At 41.7% G+C, this 20039-nt stretch overlaps 2 protein-coding genes across 2 annotated transcripts; both read left to right on the top strand.

Moving 5' to 3' along the window:
* Positions 1 to 2002: 2002 nt before the first annotated feature.
* LOC134389456 (keratin-associated protein 9-1-like) lies at positions 2003 to 2560 on the top strand. The gene has a single exon (XM_063113022.1). It carries the CDS (start codon positions 2003 to 2005, stop codon positions 2558 to 2560), a length of 558 nt encoding a protein of 185 aa, XP_062969092.1.
* Positions 2561 to 7149: 4589 nt separating this feature from the next.
* Positions 7150 to 7653, top strand: LOC134389458 (keratin-associated protein 9-1-like). Its single transcript, XM_063113024.1, has one exon. It carries the CDS (start codon positions 7150 to 7152, stop codon positions 7651 to 7653), a length of 504 nt encoding a protein of 167 aa, XP_062969094.1.
* The last annotated feature ends 12386 nt before the right edge of the window (positions 7654 to 20039 follow it).

Raw genomic sequence — 20039 nt, 5'->3', positions numbered from 1 at the left:
GGAAATCATCAGGTCAAAAGGATACCATGTTCATCACAGCTCTGATTACAATAGCCAAGAGTTGGAACCAACCTAAGAGTCCATCAACAGATGACTGGATAAGGAAAATGTGGTATATATACAACGTGGAATAAAAAAGAATGAAATTCTTCCATTTGCAGCAACATGGATGAATTTACAGAAAATCATGTTAAGTGAAATAAGCCAGTTACAGACAGAGAAATACCACATGTCCTCACTCATAAGTGGGAGTTAAAAATTGAACAAGTAAATTAAAAAGAAAGAAAGACACAACAATCACAATTTGTTCAAATTCCAAAAGGAGAGAATAGAATTGAAGCCACCAGAAGTGGGAAAGGAGACGGCAGACATTGGGTTAGCAAGAAATGGGTGAAAGGCCAGAAAAAATGATTACATTGTGTAATGCTGAATATACTAATTATACTGAGTTGAGCATCAGAAAATGAATAAATAATAAATAAATACTAAGAGTAAATATAATAAAATATGCTTAAGACTTCTACAGACAACAGAATAAAGATTTGAACAAACAATTCTATGAGCAATTCTACGTCTATTTTGTTAGTCCAACACAAATGTTTATTCATGTTTACTAACGGGCCTACACAAAAGCATTCGCAGCAGCATTACTCTAATTGGCCCCAATCTGCAAATAAGCTATACGTTTATCAGAACAACAACCAGAAGATAATGTGTCATATTCCTTCAGTGGCAGATTATACAAAAATGACAATGAATAAACTACATATAATTACTTCGATAAATCTCACAATCATAATGTAAAGATACAGAGTCAATTCTATGTATTTTTATTTAGATAAAAGTGAAAAAACATAAAACTGACCACAGGATTACAAGTAAATAGAGTGATTAGATACTACCTTTAGGGATGAGTAAGAGGATATGATTTGGAGGAAGAGGGATTAATTTCTACTTCCTGTCAATGGTAATTAGTAATAGTGACATGGATGTATTTACTTTGTGATACTCTATCAAGTAGAAAATTAATAACTTGCATTCATTTTAAATAAATGGTATAACTTTAGAAAGTTTTGGACGTGTTAGACCTCAAAGACAAAGCAGGTAGCATCTCAACTAACATGATTCCTTCTTTGAAAATGTAGAAAGACCTAAGAAATGTGTAGTCAATGACCTACAACATAAACTCTGCTGGTAACCAGGGTTAAGACTACAGTCACCAGATTACCCTGGTTTGCCTGCATCTATAGAAGTGATATCACAGAAAATCCAACATTCTCATCCAGGCCAGCTCCTCAGTCCTGGGCAAATCAGAATGAATGGTCACCCATAAACCGATTGATACTTTCTTAGTCCTAGTATACTTCTACAGCATCTACCCACCTGCTTTGGTTCTGCTCTTCCATAGGGAACACATTGTGCCAAACATCCTCTCCCCAAGTGTCTTTGTTAGAACCAGGACACACGGGTCTAAGAGGCTCTCCAGAGATGCTTCCCTGTTAGTCTTGAATCTGAGTGTTCAGCGTGAAAAGAATTGGAACCAGGCATTCAATTTTTCTCTGTGAACATACCAGTATAATGCCCCTCCCCACAGACACTCAACATCCAAACATCAGCCAACAGAACAAAGCTGGGAGGGAAACTGCCCCAACCTTCCCGCAGCCAGCAGGAGCTATCACATGACGAGGTGATCATCAGAGCAGGAACAATGCTAATAAGCTCACCACCTTCCTTTTATCTGAAAAATTTTCTATGAGTTGTTCTCAATTAAGAAACTGATTAAACAGCTACTGTAAGAAGATTCACAACAGTTAGGAAAAGACTTCCTCTTTGACCATTTCCCAGTATGACAGGAAACAATGAAAACAAAAACAAGGAAAAGTCCTGTCTATAGGTCCAGTCCTTGAAGGCCCAGTATATAAAAGGACGACCACACAGCAAGGACTCATCAGAGTCTGGAAAACTCACCTGTCCACAGAAGCCCACCACCACTCCTCACACAATGACTAACTCCTGCTGCTCTTGCTGCCAGCCCACCTGCTGCAGAACCACCTGCTGCAGGACCACCTGCTGCCGCCCCAGCTGTGGCTGCAGCCCTTGCTGTGTGTCCAGCTGCTGCCGCCCTTCCTGCGGTGGATCTAGCTGCTGCCAGCCCAGCTGCTGTGGCTCCAGCTGCTGTGGCCAAAGCTGCGGTGGGTCCGGCTGCTGCCAGCCTTGCTGCCGCCCAACTTGCTGTCAAACCACCTGCTGCAGGACCACCTGCTGCCGCCCCAGCTGTGGCTGCAGCCCTTGCTGTGTGTCCAGCTGCTGCCGCCCTTCCTGTGGTGGATCTAGCTGCTGCCAGCCCAGCTGCTGTGGCTCCAGCTGCTGTGGCCAAAGCTGCGGTGGGTCCGGCTGCTGCCAGCCTTGCTGCCGCCCCAGCTGCTGTGGCTCACCCTGCTGCCAGCCAGTGTGCTGCACACCTGTGTACTGCACGAGAACCTGCTACCAACCCACGTGCTGCTGCCTGCCCGGCTGCCTAGCCCAGGGCTGCGGGTCCTGCTGTGGATCCAGCTGCTGACAGCCTTGCACTGGTTGACCTACTCCCCATAGGACCGTCATCTCCACAAGCCAACCTTCCTTCAACTGACTTGCCCTGCCTGGACAAATTCCCTTCCTACCTGTGCTGAAAGCCATCACGCTATCACCAGAAACTCTGAGACTCACCTCCTTTATTAAAAGCTTGTGAGTCAGCATGAGGGAGTGCAGAGTACTTCCCTTTTGTTCTCTGATTCCTTATGTCTTCTGGGTCGTGTGCCAGCTTTGTACATCATTGACATGGAGTTATCATCTCAGCTCTGATTCTGAAGCCAAAACCTTCACCTCTCCCTCTCAATAATTTCAGAAAACATCTCCTTGAAATTTTCATAGGTTCCTGCAACTGATCTTTAATGTTTATAAGTATGTTTTCCTTTTCAATATTCTCAGAATTCTTGTATCCCCCTTTCTCCTTTTATGCTAACTTTGAGTTGTATTCCTAGAAGCAGGCGGTCTTAATAAATTTTTAATAAATTCTGTATCATTATTCATTTCGTGCTGTTTCTTTATTTTACTGCAGTAAGAACCCTTGACATGAGATATATCCACCTAATAGATTTTTAATTGTGCAATACATTATCATTTCATCATATACAGTAGACACACTGTGGGACAGCAGATCTCTAGAACTTATTCATCTTGTATAACTAAACTATAACACTCAGCAAAAAACAACTCCCATTACCTCCTACCTCCAGAGTCTGGAAAACACCATTCTATTCTTGGCTTGTATGAGTTTGACTATTTTAGACACCCCATGTAAGTGAAATCATGTAACAGTTTCCTTCTGTGACTGGCTTATTTCACTTAGTGTAATATCCTCAAGGTTTACCCATGTTATTGTAAATGGCCCGACTTCCTTCTTTTTAAGGCTGAATAACATTCCATAGTATATGTGTATCAGTTTCTTTATCCATTCGTTCTTTGAAGGATGTTTGGGTTGATTTCATATCTTGGCTATTTTAAATAGTCCTACTCTGAACATGAGAGTGCTAATCTCTCTCCAAATCCTCATTTCACTTGTTTGTGTACATACCCAGAAGTGGGATGGCTGCTTCATGTGGTGATTTTCAACTTTTTGAGGAACTTCCATACTGCTTCCATAGCAGCTGCACCATTTTACACTCCCACCCGTGAACAGGGTTCCAATGTCCACACATGCTTGCCAGCACATACTTGTGTTGTTTTCTTCATAACAGCCAGACCCAATATTCCAGTGTTTCACTTACTCTAATATTTAAATAATGTTCCAATACTGAGTGAAATCCCACGCATTCACGTCAAAATACATGACCTTCTTGAGAAACAGGAAGCTCAGGGAACAGCATCCCTTCCCTGTGCAGAGTGCATGACTGGGCACTGCCAACATTTACATCATGCCTTTCCTGACTCCAAACTTGCGTGGTTGACCACCCCACTGCTTTTTAACAAGTACATATTCATTTTCATGACATTCTCAACCAGGCTATGTCAATCCTGCTAATCCTGAAGCCATTCTTTCTCTGTAAGGTGCCTTCACATAAATGGGCTCTGTTCCTACTCATCACTTTTGAGTTCCACTTTCCAAGGGCATCTTCCTCTCTTGTTGTCCTGTTCCATGATCTCTGAGTGTAGCTCCCAAATTGTGATATTTCACATAGGTTAGTGTGAACATTCATTTGTTTTATTTTTTTGTCATGACATTTAAGAGCCAGTTATGATGTTACATATCATAAAAGTTTAATTATATATTTATGTAGCTCAGAGTTCCTCTTCACACATAGGACTTGGAGGGGTTCTGTCTTCATAATGTAGCATGGGTTCTCCTACGTTACTTGTTGATCACCTGATTATCTGGCATTGCTAGATTTTTATTTGTGATCACATGTCTCTGCCCAGTTGTCCCAAATGACTTGGGCTGATGGCTACATATTCTGCTGTAAGTTCTTCTTATAATTTGAGTTGAGGTTTAAACACTATTTTTCATGTACATCCTCTGAATTAATGCAATATAATTATAGAGATGACCAAATATTAATTTCAGAAAATTTGTTGTCTTTGTTCAAAGTAGATAACAAAGCTCGGAAATTTGGCTGTAAGTTTCTTCTTGGAATCTCCCCCATATTGTGTGCATCAGAAAGAGGCCCATAGTATATTCTCATGTACCTATTGAAAAGAAAACAGGTGCGCCTCAAGCCCACGCTCTGCAATAGCACTGCTAGTGTATTTCATGGAGCATAAAAGTGCCTTCGGAAAAACCAATACAGGGAGTCACAGCAAGGTTGAATTGGGTCATGGGAAGATGAGAATTTGCTATATTCAGAACTTATTTACTTACAGAAGGTGGAAGACATAGAATAAGAACAAAGAGGTGAGATTATAAAATGCAATGACAGCATATATCCTAAACAAAATATAACCAAATTAAATCTAGTGCCAGAAACAGAGGGGAGACAGAACAAGATAGCTGACTAGAAGGATCCACCACTTGTTTCTCAAAGGCAAGTGTCCACAACATATGAAGTAATTCAATGAAGAAATAAGAAAAAGAGACACATCAGCAGAATAAACTTAAGAAATCATCAGCACCTCACAAAAGAGAAATCCAAATGTCCAATGGGCAAGGAAAAGTTACTCAAACACGTCAGTCATATGGGAAATTCAAAATATAATCATTTTTTAAATGTAACTTATTTATTTGATGACTCTCAAAATATGTTTTATACAACTTTCATCTATACAATCCCTATTTTTATTGATAAATAGAAACAAAACTTTTAATAAAGAAAACAGTAAGCATCTTACTATATGTATTTTAATTTCTAAATCTCTTGTCCATTTTTTAGACATATTTTCAAGATAATTTTAAAAAATAAATTAATATAGAACCACTGTTAAAGAATTGTGATAAAGGAATTGAAAATTGCCCAGATTGGAATAAGAATCTAATATAAAAGATGGAATCTCATTATTGATTTATTTTAAAGTTCTTTTATTTCCTTTTATGTCTTTATTTACCACTTCTACTTTTTATTGAGTAAATTACTAATTAATGCTCTGTTAATTTTTTATTGGGATGTTTTCATTTCCTTGTTTCATCAGCTTGGTTGATGGACATATTGACATATAACTAAATATATACACATCCAGAATGGGTCACATTCAAACGTGAAAATTCCAGGTATTGAGGGCACAAAAGGCAAAGACAAATAATACAATGTAGGAATTATTGCAACTTTTTCTGAAAACTGTTTGGAACTCTCCTGTAATGTGTACTCTATGCAGAATTTATAATACAGAAATTTCACTCCAAGAAAATACTCCACAGAAATGAATGCACCTGGAGACCAAGGTGTAGGTAAATAATATTCCTAGGAGTATTGTTCCCAGAAGCCCCTAATGAGGGACAAATACCCATCAAGAATAGCAGGTATCAATACATCGTGGTCCCTTCCTACAAATAGCCGAGATCAATGGGAATGAACAAATGTCTACTACATGCACAAAAGCTAATAAGTCTCACAAACATAATTTGGAGCAAAAGAAGTCAAGCAAAAATATATACATACTAATATAATTTTATTGGTATAAGGTCCAAAACTTGACACAACTATATTATAATACCTAGTACCCTTAAGAAGGAAGGAAAGGATAGCATTAAGGAGAAGCATGAGGGCAGCGACTTGATTACACACTGAGCTCTATCTCCCAACATGAATGATGAATGCTCTCTTCCCTTTGTCATAATCGGTCAAGCTACACGTTAATGACATATGCGGTTCTTACATCATATATTTTACGTCAATTTCTTTTTAAGTGAAGGTACCTGAGGTGTCATCACATGTCGTATATTTCCCTCCATTTATGCACACAAATAATTTGGAGATTGAATTTCCCACTTGAGATTACTGGTTGGTCCTGCTGGTCAGCAGCGTTAGAACATAAAAGGACTGAAGATTTCTGAATCCCAGTGTCTTGCCTCTGCCTCTATCCTCCTGATTTGGTGATGATTTATCTATGAAGAAAATGATGTCCACCACCCTCAACCAGGCACTCTTTGATCAAACCAGGATAACCTGTGCCATGGTTGCTGCAGGTGGACATGTCTATTTTACTCCTCAATAGTCAGGTTATTCTGAAAGAACAAGTTTGGACCCAGACATGGATTCAGTTCCTCACTGTGAGTGTATCAGCATCCTGCCCCTCCCCAGGGCCACTCCCCACTCTTCCTACAGACAAAGGAGCAAGCTGGCAAAGACGACTGCTCTGACACTCCCCGGGCCACAGGAACTATCACCTGACCAGAGGATGATCACAGCAAACATAGGCTGCAATGATTTCTAGAAATGTTCCCAATGAATTATGCACAATTAACTACTTAGAGTATAATTTTCTAAAGATTTCTCAATCTTAGGAAAAGTCTTTTTCCTTGGGCCATTTCCCTAGGGTCTGTGGAAAACAAACCACAACAAAGAAAAGTTCTGCTTATTGGCTCTACACAGGAGAACCAGTCTATAAAAGCCCCAGAATTAAGAGACTTAGAATCTGGGAAACTCACCTCTGAACAGAAGCCACACCACCACACCTGACACCATGACCTGCTGCTGCTGCTCCCCTAGCTGCCAGCCCATCTTCTGTGGGTCCTGCTGCTGCCAGCCTTGCCATTGCCCCACACTTTACTGGCAGCCAACCTTCTGTGGGTCCTCCTGCTGCCTGCCTTGCTGCTGCCAAACTTGCTATTACTATAGCTGCTGCAAGACCACTTGCTGCAATACCACCTGCTGTTGCTGTGAGTCCAGCTGCTGCCAACCTTGCTACTGCAGCACACCCTGCTACCAGCCTACCTCCTGTGGATCTTGCTACCACCAGCCTTGCTGCTGCCAAACTTTTTATTACTACAGCTGCTGTAAGACCACCTGCTGCAAGACCGTCACCTGCTGTTGTTGCAGTCCTTGCTGTGGGTCCAACTGCTGTCGACCTTGCTTCTGCAAAACTTGCTATTACTACAGCTGCTGCAGGACCACCTGCTGCAAGACAACCTGCTGTTACTGGAGTCCTTGCTGTGGGTCCAGCTGCTGCCAACCTTGCTGCTGCTGATCCATCTGCTGCACTCATTATGCTCAGCTCCACCTCATTGACATCGACTCGTTGTCTCAACTTCAGGAAAGTCTTGATCATAAGCTTTTGAGTATATGAAATGTTAAAAAAAAATTCTTATGACTCTATATTTAACTCTCTGCAATGATCAATACTAAGCATCTTATTAGATACATGTATTATATTTAGGAACCTCTGCCACATTGCAGAACTCTTTCATGATCACTTTAATTGTCTCCCTATTTTGTTAGTTTGCTGGTTGGTAGGTTGGTTGGTTTACAATAGTTCTTTCATAAAGCCTTACTTTGATGTTGCATTTTATATTTAAGATCTCACTCAATTCTACCAACAGTCATACAGGTTGGGCATAGCAAAGGATATCATCGTCATTTTAGTGATGAGGAAAAGATTTGCCATGCAGATGGTAATTGGTGGAAGCAGGTCTGATGCTCAAGTTCTTTGACCCCAGGTTAAGGGTACTTTTTTTTTTTACATTTTTCTACAAGTAGATATAACACTGTCGACAGGTCATAGAAAAAAATGGGCATTTTGAGTTACTTCTCAAAAACATTAGGAGTAATCATACCTTTCATCTACAAACACTTTTCTGTCTTTTTCTGTCCACCAAGCTCTTCCTGAATACTCTTCCCCCCTCTATGACAAATACAGACTGCCCTTCAGCATTCTAGCCAATGAAGGGAGACTTACACTATCTCTGAATTCTGATCAGGCACCAGTACAATCTGCCACCAACGAATTATGTGAATGCCATTGGTATTCCTGGCCCTGCCCTTACCTGAAGAAATCTGTCCTTAGATAGTCTGGAATTGGCATCCTGGTATCATTGCATTCATCATAGCAAAAATTAGGATTAGGAATCACCTAACAAAGCACACAAGGTTGGACCATGATTCCCGAGCTCACAAATTTTGAGGCAATTTGGTTCCCTGATATGAACATTATATGAAAAGAAGATAAATTTGTGCACAGTCCTTAGAATTAAATTACCCATCCAATGGGCATATAATTGGTGATCCAATCATAATTTCTGGGCCAATAAAGTACACAAAAACAACGTCCCATGTTCCATAACATAAAGACAAATAAGCTAAAAGAAACCAAAATCAGAGTTTTCAGAAAAAAAAAAAGAAAAGAAATGGTAGGAAGCCAAATAGGAGAAGGATGATTGCACTCTTCAAAGTCAAGGTGGGCATTGGGTTGGATCCTAAATGGGGGTATAAGGGTTTTCTAAAGATACAGTAAATAATAAAGAGAAGAGCCAAGGCACTCCACAGGACAAAGCACTCTGGGAGAAAATGAAGAGGTTTCCACTGTAGCCAACTTATTAATAAGAGATAGAAAGGTGTTTCTGGTGAGTTCACCACTTGATGTGACAGATGTGTGGCCTTCCTGGAAGATGTGTCTGAAATTCTTTTCCTGGTGACTAAACTTTCCAATGAAAGGAAGGGATTGGGGGATTCACTGAGGACCTGCTGCGTGCTACGTATATAGCCGGAGACTTCACCTCCTCTCTCTCTACCATGACCATGCATTCCTGAAAAGAGCACATTACTGCCTGCACAACAGAGCTGAGGAAATCAGTCATGAAGGAGGCAAAATGACTTCCCTGAAGTTGCATGGCTAGTGCTACCTTTGTCTTCCTTCAAAAACAAACCTGTTTTGGGAACCACTGGGGAAATACAGATATCATGGACCAGATGTTTTTGATCACCAGGTGATGATCTGTCAGTACCAGCTTGATATCTATGACCCACTTCCTTTTTCACAGTCTTCAACAATGAGTGGAGCAGGTAAATTCTTCCTTGGATTTCAGTTGAATAAAGAGCAATGCCTAAGATAAGAATGCTGAGGATATATCACAATACTGTTGAAAATACCTGGCTGCCTCTTGCCATCTCTTAAGGGAGGACCGCTGCTGGTGGCCGGTCATGGGGCTGACCACCACTTTGCCCTTGGCAGGAGAGGCTGCCTCATTTACAGGCAACAGCTTTGAAGTATGGAGCAGGAAAAGAACTGTTTCTTAGCTGCAAAAGCGAGTCTCTAAACAGGGAACACGGTGCCGGGGCTGCTGTTGATGCAGCCAGGATCCCGGAGGCCGGGACCGTGCTGAAGGTGGCCAGCTGCCCTATTCAGGATTAGAGGTTTCAGGCCAGCATAAAAGAAGATCCCTGGGAGCGCCCGAGCCACGCCCTGGGACCGACTGAGCAGCCCAAGGTACCAGCAGCTGAGAACGGGGACGGCGACAAAGCAGAGGCAGATAGGGAGCCACCCAACCTGGCACAGCCCTGTGAGTGACCCCCGGCCCAGCCCTGCTCGGGGGGCAGACGCCTGCCCGGCTTCCACCTGCCCCACTGGGCCACTCACCGCCCCCAGGGCTGCCTCCATTTTCTCAGGTGGTGGCAGCTCCGGCCCGGCTTGGCCAGGCCTGTCCTCCTCGTCCGGCTTGGCTCCTCACTGAGCCTTCCCACTTGCTTTCCCCGGTGCAGGGCTTCCTGGGGCCTGTGGGCTGGCCTCCCCTCCCAATCCCTCCGTGGTTCTCTGGCGGGGCTGGTGGCATGGGGCGTCCCCGGCCAGCGTCAGGAGGGCAAGGAAGTATGGGCTGGGCCAACTGTCACTCCACCACACCCTGGGCTCCAACCCCCGGTAAACTTCCTGTTACTGGGAGGCAGATACCATCTCTGCGGCCACCAGTTCGGAAAAACGCCTAATCAATTTCTGGTTAGGAATAGTGTGGTTGGAGAGTTCCCAAGTTTGCTTGAGCTTGCCGGAGAGCTGACTGCAGGTGGGCAGCGGACACAGTCCGCACCAGGGGGATTCAAAGGTGAACCATGTGCTGTGGGCTCCTCCCCCGAGGAGCTCACGCTCTGGGGTGGGAGGTAAGACAAGTACACAAATAACCATGATACCAGGAGAAAGGTGATAAGTCCCGAGAAAGATCTACACAGTGCTACAAAGGCACCCAGAGCGACCGGTCGTCTGAGCCTAGCAGAAACCTGGTAGACTTCCTGGGCGAGGCGGTGCGGAGCAGCGTCTTGAAGGCCCAGCTGATAGACGAGGGTTGGAGAAGACACGTCCCAGCCCAGCCCAGTGTGGACAGAGTGGGGAGACGTGCAGCCAGGGAGGCGGAGACTCAACAGAAACCACACAGCCTGTGGGGTCGCCACTGCATGATCCAACAGCCTGGGCCAGAGCACACGGAACGGGGAGAAGTCCTGTACAGAAAGTGAAAGCTCAACAGAGATCACACACCCTGTGGTACGTGATCCAGCAGACGAGCAGAGTCCAAGCGGAGCAGAAAGGTGGCTCCCTGGAGAGGCCTAAGACCCAAGGCAACCATACACACAAGGCACTAGAGGCCAACTGAGCAGTCACGGAGGTAGCCATATGAAATTGGCAACCACAGCAACATCTTAGTTAGTCAATAGTCGCAAACCGGTAGACTGTGAAACCCCCTGCCACAATGAATAAACATCAAAAAAAAGATACCAGAAATACAAAAAATCAAGAAAGTACACCACCAAAAGTTAATAAATCTCAAACTCTAGATCCGATAGAACAAGAAGCCCTTGAAAAGACTGACAAGGAATTTCTAGTGATAATTCAAAGGAAACTAAATGAGATACAAGAAAACTCAGCTAGACATCATGATGAAATGAGGAAAGGTATACAGGACCTGAAAGAGGAAATGTACAAGGAAATCAATGTCCTGAAAAAAAATGTGCAGAACTTGCTGAACTGAAGAAGTTATTCAGCGAAATAAAAAACACAATGGAGAGTTTAACCAGCAGGCTTCTCGAAGTTGAAGAGAAAACCTCTGAACTTGAAGATGGGCTGTCTGAAATAACACAAGCAGACAAAAGGAAAGAAAAAAGAATCAAAGACATTGAAGAAAATCTGAGAGAGATATCAGACAACCTTAAGCACTCAAATATCCAAGTCATGGGTATTCCAGAAGGGGAGGAAAATGGAGATTCCATTGAAAACATATTCAACAAAATAGTGGCAGAAAACTTCCCAGGTATAGGAAAAATCACAGATCTTCAGATCCAGGAAGCTCAACGATCTCCAAACGTATTCAACCCCAAAAGGCCTTCTCCAAGACATGTTATAGTCAAATTGGCAAAACTCAGAGACAAAGAGAGAATCTTAAAAGCTGCAAGAGAGAAGCGTCAAATCACCTATAAGGGAGCCCCAATCAGACTAACATCAGACTTTTCGTCACAAATCCTAAAAGCTAGAAAGGAATGGGATGATATATTCAAAATACTAAAAGACAGAGATTGCCAGCCAAGAATACTCTACCCTGCAAGGCTATCCTTCCAAAATGAAGGGCAAATAGTATATTTCTCAGACAAACAAAAATTGTGGGAGTTCACAACCACATGACAACCCTTACAAGAAATCCTCAAGGGAGTACTGGGTTTGGTTCCTGAAAAATAGCTACCACTGCCATAAAAAACCAAGAAAAATCTAAACCCACTAGTATAATAAAAATGGCATTCATGAAGAGAAAACAAACAAACAAAAATGCTATCTACAATCTAAGGAACCAACAAACACAGAAAACAAACAGTAAATCAGAAAGCAAGGAACAAAAGACACTTAAGACAACCAAAATAGCAATAAAATGCTAGGAATAAATCAACACCTTTCAATAACAACTCTTAATGTAAAAGGTTTAAATTCCCCAAATAAAAGACACAGACTGGCTGACTGGATCAAAAAGGTGGCCCCAACTATATGCTGCCTACAAGAGACCCACTTTACCCACAAAGATTCACACAGACTAAGAGTGAAAGGATGGAAAAAGATTTACCATGCAAACAGAAAAGAAAAACGAGCTGGAGTAGCTATTCTTATATCTGACAAAATAGACTTTAAACTGAAAACCATAAAAAAAGACAATGAGGAACACTACCTAATGATAAAAGGACTGATCCATCAAGAAGACATAACAATCATAAATATGTACGCACCCAATGTTGGAGCAGCCAGATTTATAAAACAAACTCTATTAGACCTAAAGAAGGAAATAGACACTAATACCATAATAGCAAGGGACCTGAACACCCCACTGTCAATATCAGACAGATCATCTAGGCAAAGAATCAGTAGAGAAACACAAGATCTAAACAATACTCTTGACCAATTGGACATGGCAGATATCTACAGAATATTCCATCCAACCAACCACTTCAGAATATTCATTCTTCTTATCAGCACATGGATAATTCTCCAGGATAGATCACATATTAGGTCACAAATCAAGTCTCAATAAATCCAAAAAAATTGGAATTATCCCATGTATTTTCTCAGACCACAATGGATTAAAACTAGAAATTAATAACAAACGAAACTCTGGAAACTATACAAACACATGGAAATTAAACAGCATTCTACTTAATGACATATGGGTCCAAGAAGAAATCAAGCAGGAAATCATAAAATTTATTGAAACTAATGAAAATTATGATACATCATACCAAAACCTCTGGGACACTGCAAAGGCAGTATTAAGGGGGAAATTTATTGCATTAAATGCCCACTTCAGAAGAATGGAAAGACGGCAAGTGAACAACCTAACACTTCACGTTAAAGAACTAGAAAATCAAGAACAGTCCAAACCTACACTTAGCACACAGAAAGAAATCATTAAGATCAGAGCAGAATTGAATGAAATTGAAACCCAAAAAACAATACAAAAGATCAATGAATCAAAAAGTTGGTTTTTTGAAAAGATAAATAAAATTGACAAACCATTAGCATGGCTAACAAAAAAAAAGAAGACAGAAGATTCAAATAACAAAACTTAGAAATGAAAAAGGTGATATTACAACTGATTCATCTGAAATACAAGGAATCATTCGAGACTACTATAAACAACTATACGCCAACAAATTTGAAAATCTGGAGGAAATGGATAAATTTCTGGACACACACAACCTCCCAAAACTGAGCTATGAAGACGTAGAAAATTTGAACAGACCAATAACAATAAAGGAGAGTGAAGCTGTTATCAGAAGGCTCCCAACAAAGAAAAGCTCAGGACCAGATGGATTCACAGCAGAATTTTACCAAACATTCAAAGAGGAATTGACACCAATTCTTTACAAACTATTCCAAAAGACTGAAACGGATGCAAATCTCCCAAACTCATTCTATGAAGCAAACATCATCCTGATACCAAAACCAGGTAAAGATATAACCAAAAAAGAAAACTACAGGCCAATATCCTTGATGAATATAGAAGCAAAAATCCTAAATAAAATACTAGCTAACAGAATACAGCAACACATACGTAAAATTATTCACCACTATCAAGTGGGATTCATCCCAGGGATGCAAGGTTGGTTCAACATACACAAATCAATAAATGTCATACACCATATTAATAAAGTCAAACACAATCTCTATAGATGCTGAAAAATTATTTGATAAAGTTCAGCACTCATTCATGACAAAGAATGGTATAGAGGGAAAGTATCTCAACATAATTAAAGCCATATATGACAAACCCACTGCCAATATCATCCTGAATGGGGAAAAGCTGAAAGCTTTTCCGTTAAGAACAGGAACTAGACAAGGATGCCCACTCTCACCACTCCTATTCAACATAGTGTTGGAAGTACTAGCCAGAGCACTCAGAGAAGAGAAGGAAATAAAGGGTATCCAGATTGGAAAAGATGAAGTCAAACTGTCCCTGTTTGCAGATGACATGATCCTATATATCGAACAGCCTAAAACCTCTACAAAAACCTCTTGGAATTGATAAATGATTTCAGTACAGTAGCAGCATACAAAATCAACACACAAAAATCAGTAGTATTTCTTTTCTCCAATAGTGAACATGCAGAATGAGAAATCAAGAAAGCCTGCCCATTTACAATAGCCACCAAAAAAATAAAATACTTAGGAATTGAGTTAACCAAGGAGGTGAAAAATCTCTATAAGGAGAAGTACAAACCACTGCTGAGAGAAATTAGAGAGGATATAAGAAGATGGAAAGATATCCCATGAGCCTGGATTGGAAGAATCAACATCGTGAAAATGTCCATACTACCCAAAGTGATATACAAATTCAATGCAATCCCCATCAAAATTCCAAAGACATTTTTCTCAGAAATGGAAAGAACTATCCAGACATTTATATGGAATAATAAAAGACCACGCATAGCCAAAGCAATGCTGAGCAAAATAAATAAAGCTGGAGGTATAACACTACCTGACTTTAAGCTATACTACAAAGCTATAATAAGCAAAACAGTATGGTACTGGCATAAAAACAGGCACACTGATCAATGGAATAGAATAGAGAATCCAGAAATCAACCCACACGCTTACTGCCATCAGATCTTTGACAAAGGCACCAAGCCTATTCACTGGCGAAGGGACTGTCTCTTCAGCAAATGGTGCTGGGATAACTGGATATCCATATGCAGGAGAATGAAACTAGATCCATACCTCTCGCCGTATACTAAAATCAACTCAAAATGGTTTAAGGATTTAAATATACACCCTGAATCAATAAAACTTCTTAAAGAAAACATAGGAGAAACACTTCAGGAAATAGGACTGGGCACAGACTTCATGAATACGACCCCAAAAGCACGGGCAACCAAAGGAAAAATAAACAAATGGGATTATATCAAACTAAAAAGCTTCTGCACAGCAAAAGGAACAATTAACAGAGTTAAAATGCAACCAACAGAGTGGGAGAAAATATTTGCAAAATATACATCTGACAAAGGATTAATATCCAGAATATATAAGGAACTCAAATAACTTTACAAGAAAAAAACAAGCAACCCAATTAAAAAATGGGCAAAAGAGCTAAGTAGGCATTTCTCTAAGGAAGATATACAAATGGCCAACAGACATATGAAAAAATGCTCAACTTCACTCAGCATCCAGGAAATGCAAATCAAAACCACACTGAGAGACCATCTAACCCCAGTTAGGATGGCTAAATCCAAACGATAAATGCTGGCAAGGTTGCGGAGAAAAAGGAACTCTCATACATTGTTGGTGGGACTGCAATATGGTGCAGCCTCTATGGAAAATGGTATGGAGGTTCCTCAAACAATTGCAGATAGATCTACCATACGACCCAGCTATCCCACTGCTGGGAATATACCCAGAGGAATGGAAATCATCAAGTCGAAGGTATACCTGTTTCCCAATGTTTATCGCAGCACTCTTTACAATAGCCAAGAGTTGGAACCAGCCCAAATGCCCATCATCAGATGAGTGGATACGGAAAATGTGGTACATCTACACAATGGAATACTACTCAGCTATAAAAACGAATGAAATACTGCCATTTGCAACAACATGGATGGACCTTGGGAGAATTATATTAAGTGAAACAAGTCAGGCACAGAAAGAGAAATACCACATGTTCTCACTTACTGGTGGGAGCTAAAAATTAATATATAAATTCACACACACACACACACACAAACCGGGGGGGGGGGGAGAAGATATAACAACCACAATTATTTGAAGTTGATACGACAAGCAAACAGAAAGGACATTGTTGGGGGGGAGGGGGGGAGGGAGAAGGGAGGGAGTTTTTCGTGATGGGGAGCAATAATCAGCCACAATGTATATCGACAAAATAAAATTTTTTAAAAAAGAAAAAGAAAGATGTTGTTGCTGCAATAAAAGCAAATCATTATGAAAAAATAAAAGAAAAGAAAAGAAAAGAAAACTTCCAACCCTTCGATATGTACACTAGTGAGAAATAAAACCGCAAAGTTAAAGAAGCTAGTACTCACCTCAGGAGAGAAGAGAGAGAGCAGTTAATTACCAAAAAAGTTAGGAAAGAGACAAGTGACAATGGAAATTCAGAGGGAAAAATCACGATTTTGAATAATATTGTGAATGAAAGAAGACATATATATATAGATATAGATCTACGTGGATTCACAGTAAAGGTTCAATTCATCCAACTAGAAAGTGATGAAACTGGATTCCTATCACACATCCTACATTAAAATCTAGCCCAGGAGAACCGAGGATTTTAAATGGACTCAACAAAATTAAGGAACACGGCGCCAGGGCTGCTGTGGATGCAGCCAGGACCCCGGAGGCTGGGGCCGCACCGAAGGCGGCCAGCTGCCCTATCCAGGATTCGAGGTTTCAGGCCGGCATCAAAGAAGACTCCTGGGAGCGCCCGAGCGGCGCCGCGACTGAACAGCCCGAGGCGGCAGCGCCGAGAACACGGAAGGCAACAAACCAGAGACAGAGCGAGCGCCCGACCTGGCACAGCACTGTGAGTGATCCCTGGCACAGCTCTGTTCGGGGGATGGATGCCCACGCGGCTCCCCGCCTGCACCACCAGGCCACTAACTGCCCCGGTGCTGCCTCCATTTTCCCAGGTGCGGGCAGCTCCGCCCTGCTTGGCCATCACTGAGCCCATTTGCTTGGCCTGGCGCGGGGCTTTCCGGACCCTGCGGGCCAACCTCCTCTCCCACTCCCTGCACGGTTCTCAGGCGGGGCTGGGGGTGTGGGGCGTCCCGACCAGTGTTGGGAGGGCTAGGAAGTACGGGCGGGCCGACTGTCACTCCACCACACCCTGGACTCCAGCCCCGGTAAACTTCCTGTTACTGGGAGGCAGATACCATCTCTGCGACCACCAGTTTGGAAAAAAGCCTAACGAATTTCTGGTTGGGAATAGTGTGGTAGGAGAGTTCCCAGGTCCGCTTGAACCTGCCGGAGAGCAGGCTGCAGGCGGGCACTAGACTCGGTTTATACCGGGGGGATACAAAGGTGAACAAGACCCGAGAAAGATCTACACAGTGCTACAAAGGCACCCAGAGAGACCGGTCGTCTGTGCCTAGCAGAAACCTGGTAGACTTCCTGGGCGAGGCGGTGCTGAGCAGGGTCTTGAAGGCCCAGCTGATAGAAGAGGGGTGCAGAAGACACGCCCCAGCCCAGCACAGTGCGCACAGAGTGGGGAGACGTGCGTCCAGGGAGGCGGAGATTCCACAGAAACCACACACCCGGTGGGGTCGCCACTGCACGATCTAACAGCCTGGGCCAGAGCACACGGAAAGGGGAGAAGTCCTGTACAGAAAGTGAAAGCTCAACAGAGATCACACACCCTGTGGTACGTGATCCACCAGCCCAGCAGAGTACAAGCTGACCAGAAAGGTGGATCCCCGGAGAAGCCCAAGACCCGAGGCAACCACAAACACAAGACACTAGAGGCCAACTGAGCAGTCACGGCGGGAGCCATACCAAATTGGCAACCACAGCAACATCCTAGTTAGTCATTAGTCTTAAACCGGTGGACTGTGAAACCCCCTGCCACAATGAATAAACACCAAAAAAAAGACACCAGAAATACAAAAAATCAAGAAAGTACACCACCAAAAGTTAATAAATCTCATACTCTAGATCCTATAGAACAAGAAGCCCTTGAAATAACTGACAAGGAATTTCGAGTGATAATTCTAAGGAACCTGAATGAGATACAAGAAAACTCAGCTAGACATCATGATGAAATGAGGAAAAGTATACAGGATCTGAAAGAGGAAATATACAAGGAAATCAATGTCCTGAAAAAAAATGTAGCAGAACTTGCTGAACTGAAGAAGTTATTCAGCGAAATAAAAAACACAACGGAGAGTTTAACCAGCAGGCTTGTCGACGTTGAAGAGAGAACCTCTGAACTTGAAGATGGGCTGTTTGAAATAACACAAGCAGACAAAAAGAAAGAAAAAAGAATCAAGGACATGGAAGAAAATCTGAGAGAGATATCAGACAACCTCAAGCGCTCAAATATCCGAGTCATGGGTATTCCAGAAGGGGAGGAAAATGGAGATTCCATTGAAAACATATTCAACAAAATAGTGGCAGAAAACTTCCCAGGTATAGGAAAAATCACAGATCTTCAGATCCAGGAAGCTCAACGATCTCCAAATGTATTCAACCCAAAAAGGCCTTCTCCAAGACATGTCATAGTCAAATTGGCAAAACTCAGAGACAAAGAGAGAATCTTAAAAGCTGCAAGAGAGAAGCGTCAAATCACCTATAAGGGAGCCCCAATCAGGTTAACATCAGACTTTTCATCACAAACCCTAAAAGCTAGAAAGGAATGGGATGATATTTTCAAAATACTAAAAGACAAAGATTGCCAGCCAAGAATACTCTACCCTGCAAGACTATCCTTCCGAAATGAGGGGCAAATAGTATATTTCTCAGACAAACAAAAACTGCGGGAGTTCACTACCACAAGACCACCCTTACAAGAAATCCTCAAGGGAGTACTGGGTTTGGCTCCTGAAAAATAACTACCACTGCCATAAAAACCTAAGAAAAATCTAAACCCGCTAGTACAATAAAAATGGCATTCATGAAGAGAAAACAAGCTAACAAAAACACTATCTACAACCTAAGGAACCAACAAACAAAGAAACCAAACAGTAAATCAGAAAGTAAGGAACAAAAGACACCTAAGACAACCAAACAACCAATAAAATGCTAGGAATAAATCAACACCTTTCAATAACAACTCTTAATGTTAAAGGCTTAAATTCCCCAATTAAAAGACACAGACTGGCTGACTGGATCAAAAAGCAGGACCCAACTATATGCTGCCTACAAGAGACCCACCTCACCCGTAAAGCTGCACACAGACTAAGAGTGAAAGGATGGAAAAAGATTTACCATGCAAACAGAAAAGAAAAACGAGCTGGAGTGGCTATTCTTATATCTGACAAAATAGACTTTAAACTAAAAACCATAAAAAGAGACAATGAGGGACACTACTTAATGATAAAAGGACTGATCCATCAAGAAGACATAACAATCATAAATATGTATGCACCCAATGTTGGAGCAGCCAGATTTATAAAACAAACTCTATTAGACCTAAAGAAGGAAATAGACACTAACACCATAATAGCAGGGGACCTGAACACTCCACTGTCAATATTAGACAGATCATCTAGGCAAAGAATCAGTAGAGAAACACAAGATCTAAACAAGACTCTAGACCAATTGGAATTGGCAGATATCTACAGAACATTCCACCCAACAACCTCAGAATATTCATTCTTCTCATCAGCACATGGATCATTCTCCAAGATAGATCACATATTAGGTCACAAATCAAGTCTCAATAAATTCAAAAAAATTGGAATTATCCCATGTATCTTCTCAGACCACAGTGGATTAAAACTAGAAATTAATAACAAACAAAACTCTGGAAACTATACAAAAACATGGAAATTAAACAGCATTCTACTTAATGACATATGGGTCCAAGAAGAAATCAAGCAGGAAATCAAAAAGTTTATTGAAACTAATGAAAACAATGATACATCATACCAAAACCTGTGGGATACTGCAAAAGCAGT

This window comes from Cynocephalus volans, chromosome 10 (genome assembly GCF_027409185.1).
Source record: "Cynocephalus volans isolate mCynVol1 chromosome 10, mCynVol1.pri, whole genome shotgun sequence".
Taxonomy (NCBI): Eukaryota; Metazoa; Chordata; class Mammalia; order Dermoptera; family Cynocephalidae; genus Cynocephalus; species Cynocephalus volans.
The sequence above is the reverse complement of the archived record's forward strand: the minus strand, read 5'-3'. Positions and strand labels throughout refer to the sequence as shown.

Excerpts from the sequence above, each read along its gene's own strand:
- LOC134389458 (XM_063113024.1), top strand. The coding sequence starts at position 7,150 with ATGACCTGCTGCTGCTGCTCCCCTAGCTGCCAGCCCATCTTCTGTGGG.
- LOC134389456 (XM_063113022.1), top strand. The coding sequence starts at position 2,003 with ATGACTAACTCCTGCTGCTCTTGCTGCCAGCCCACCTGCTGCAGAACC.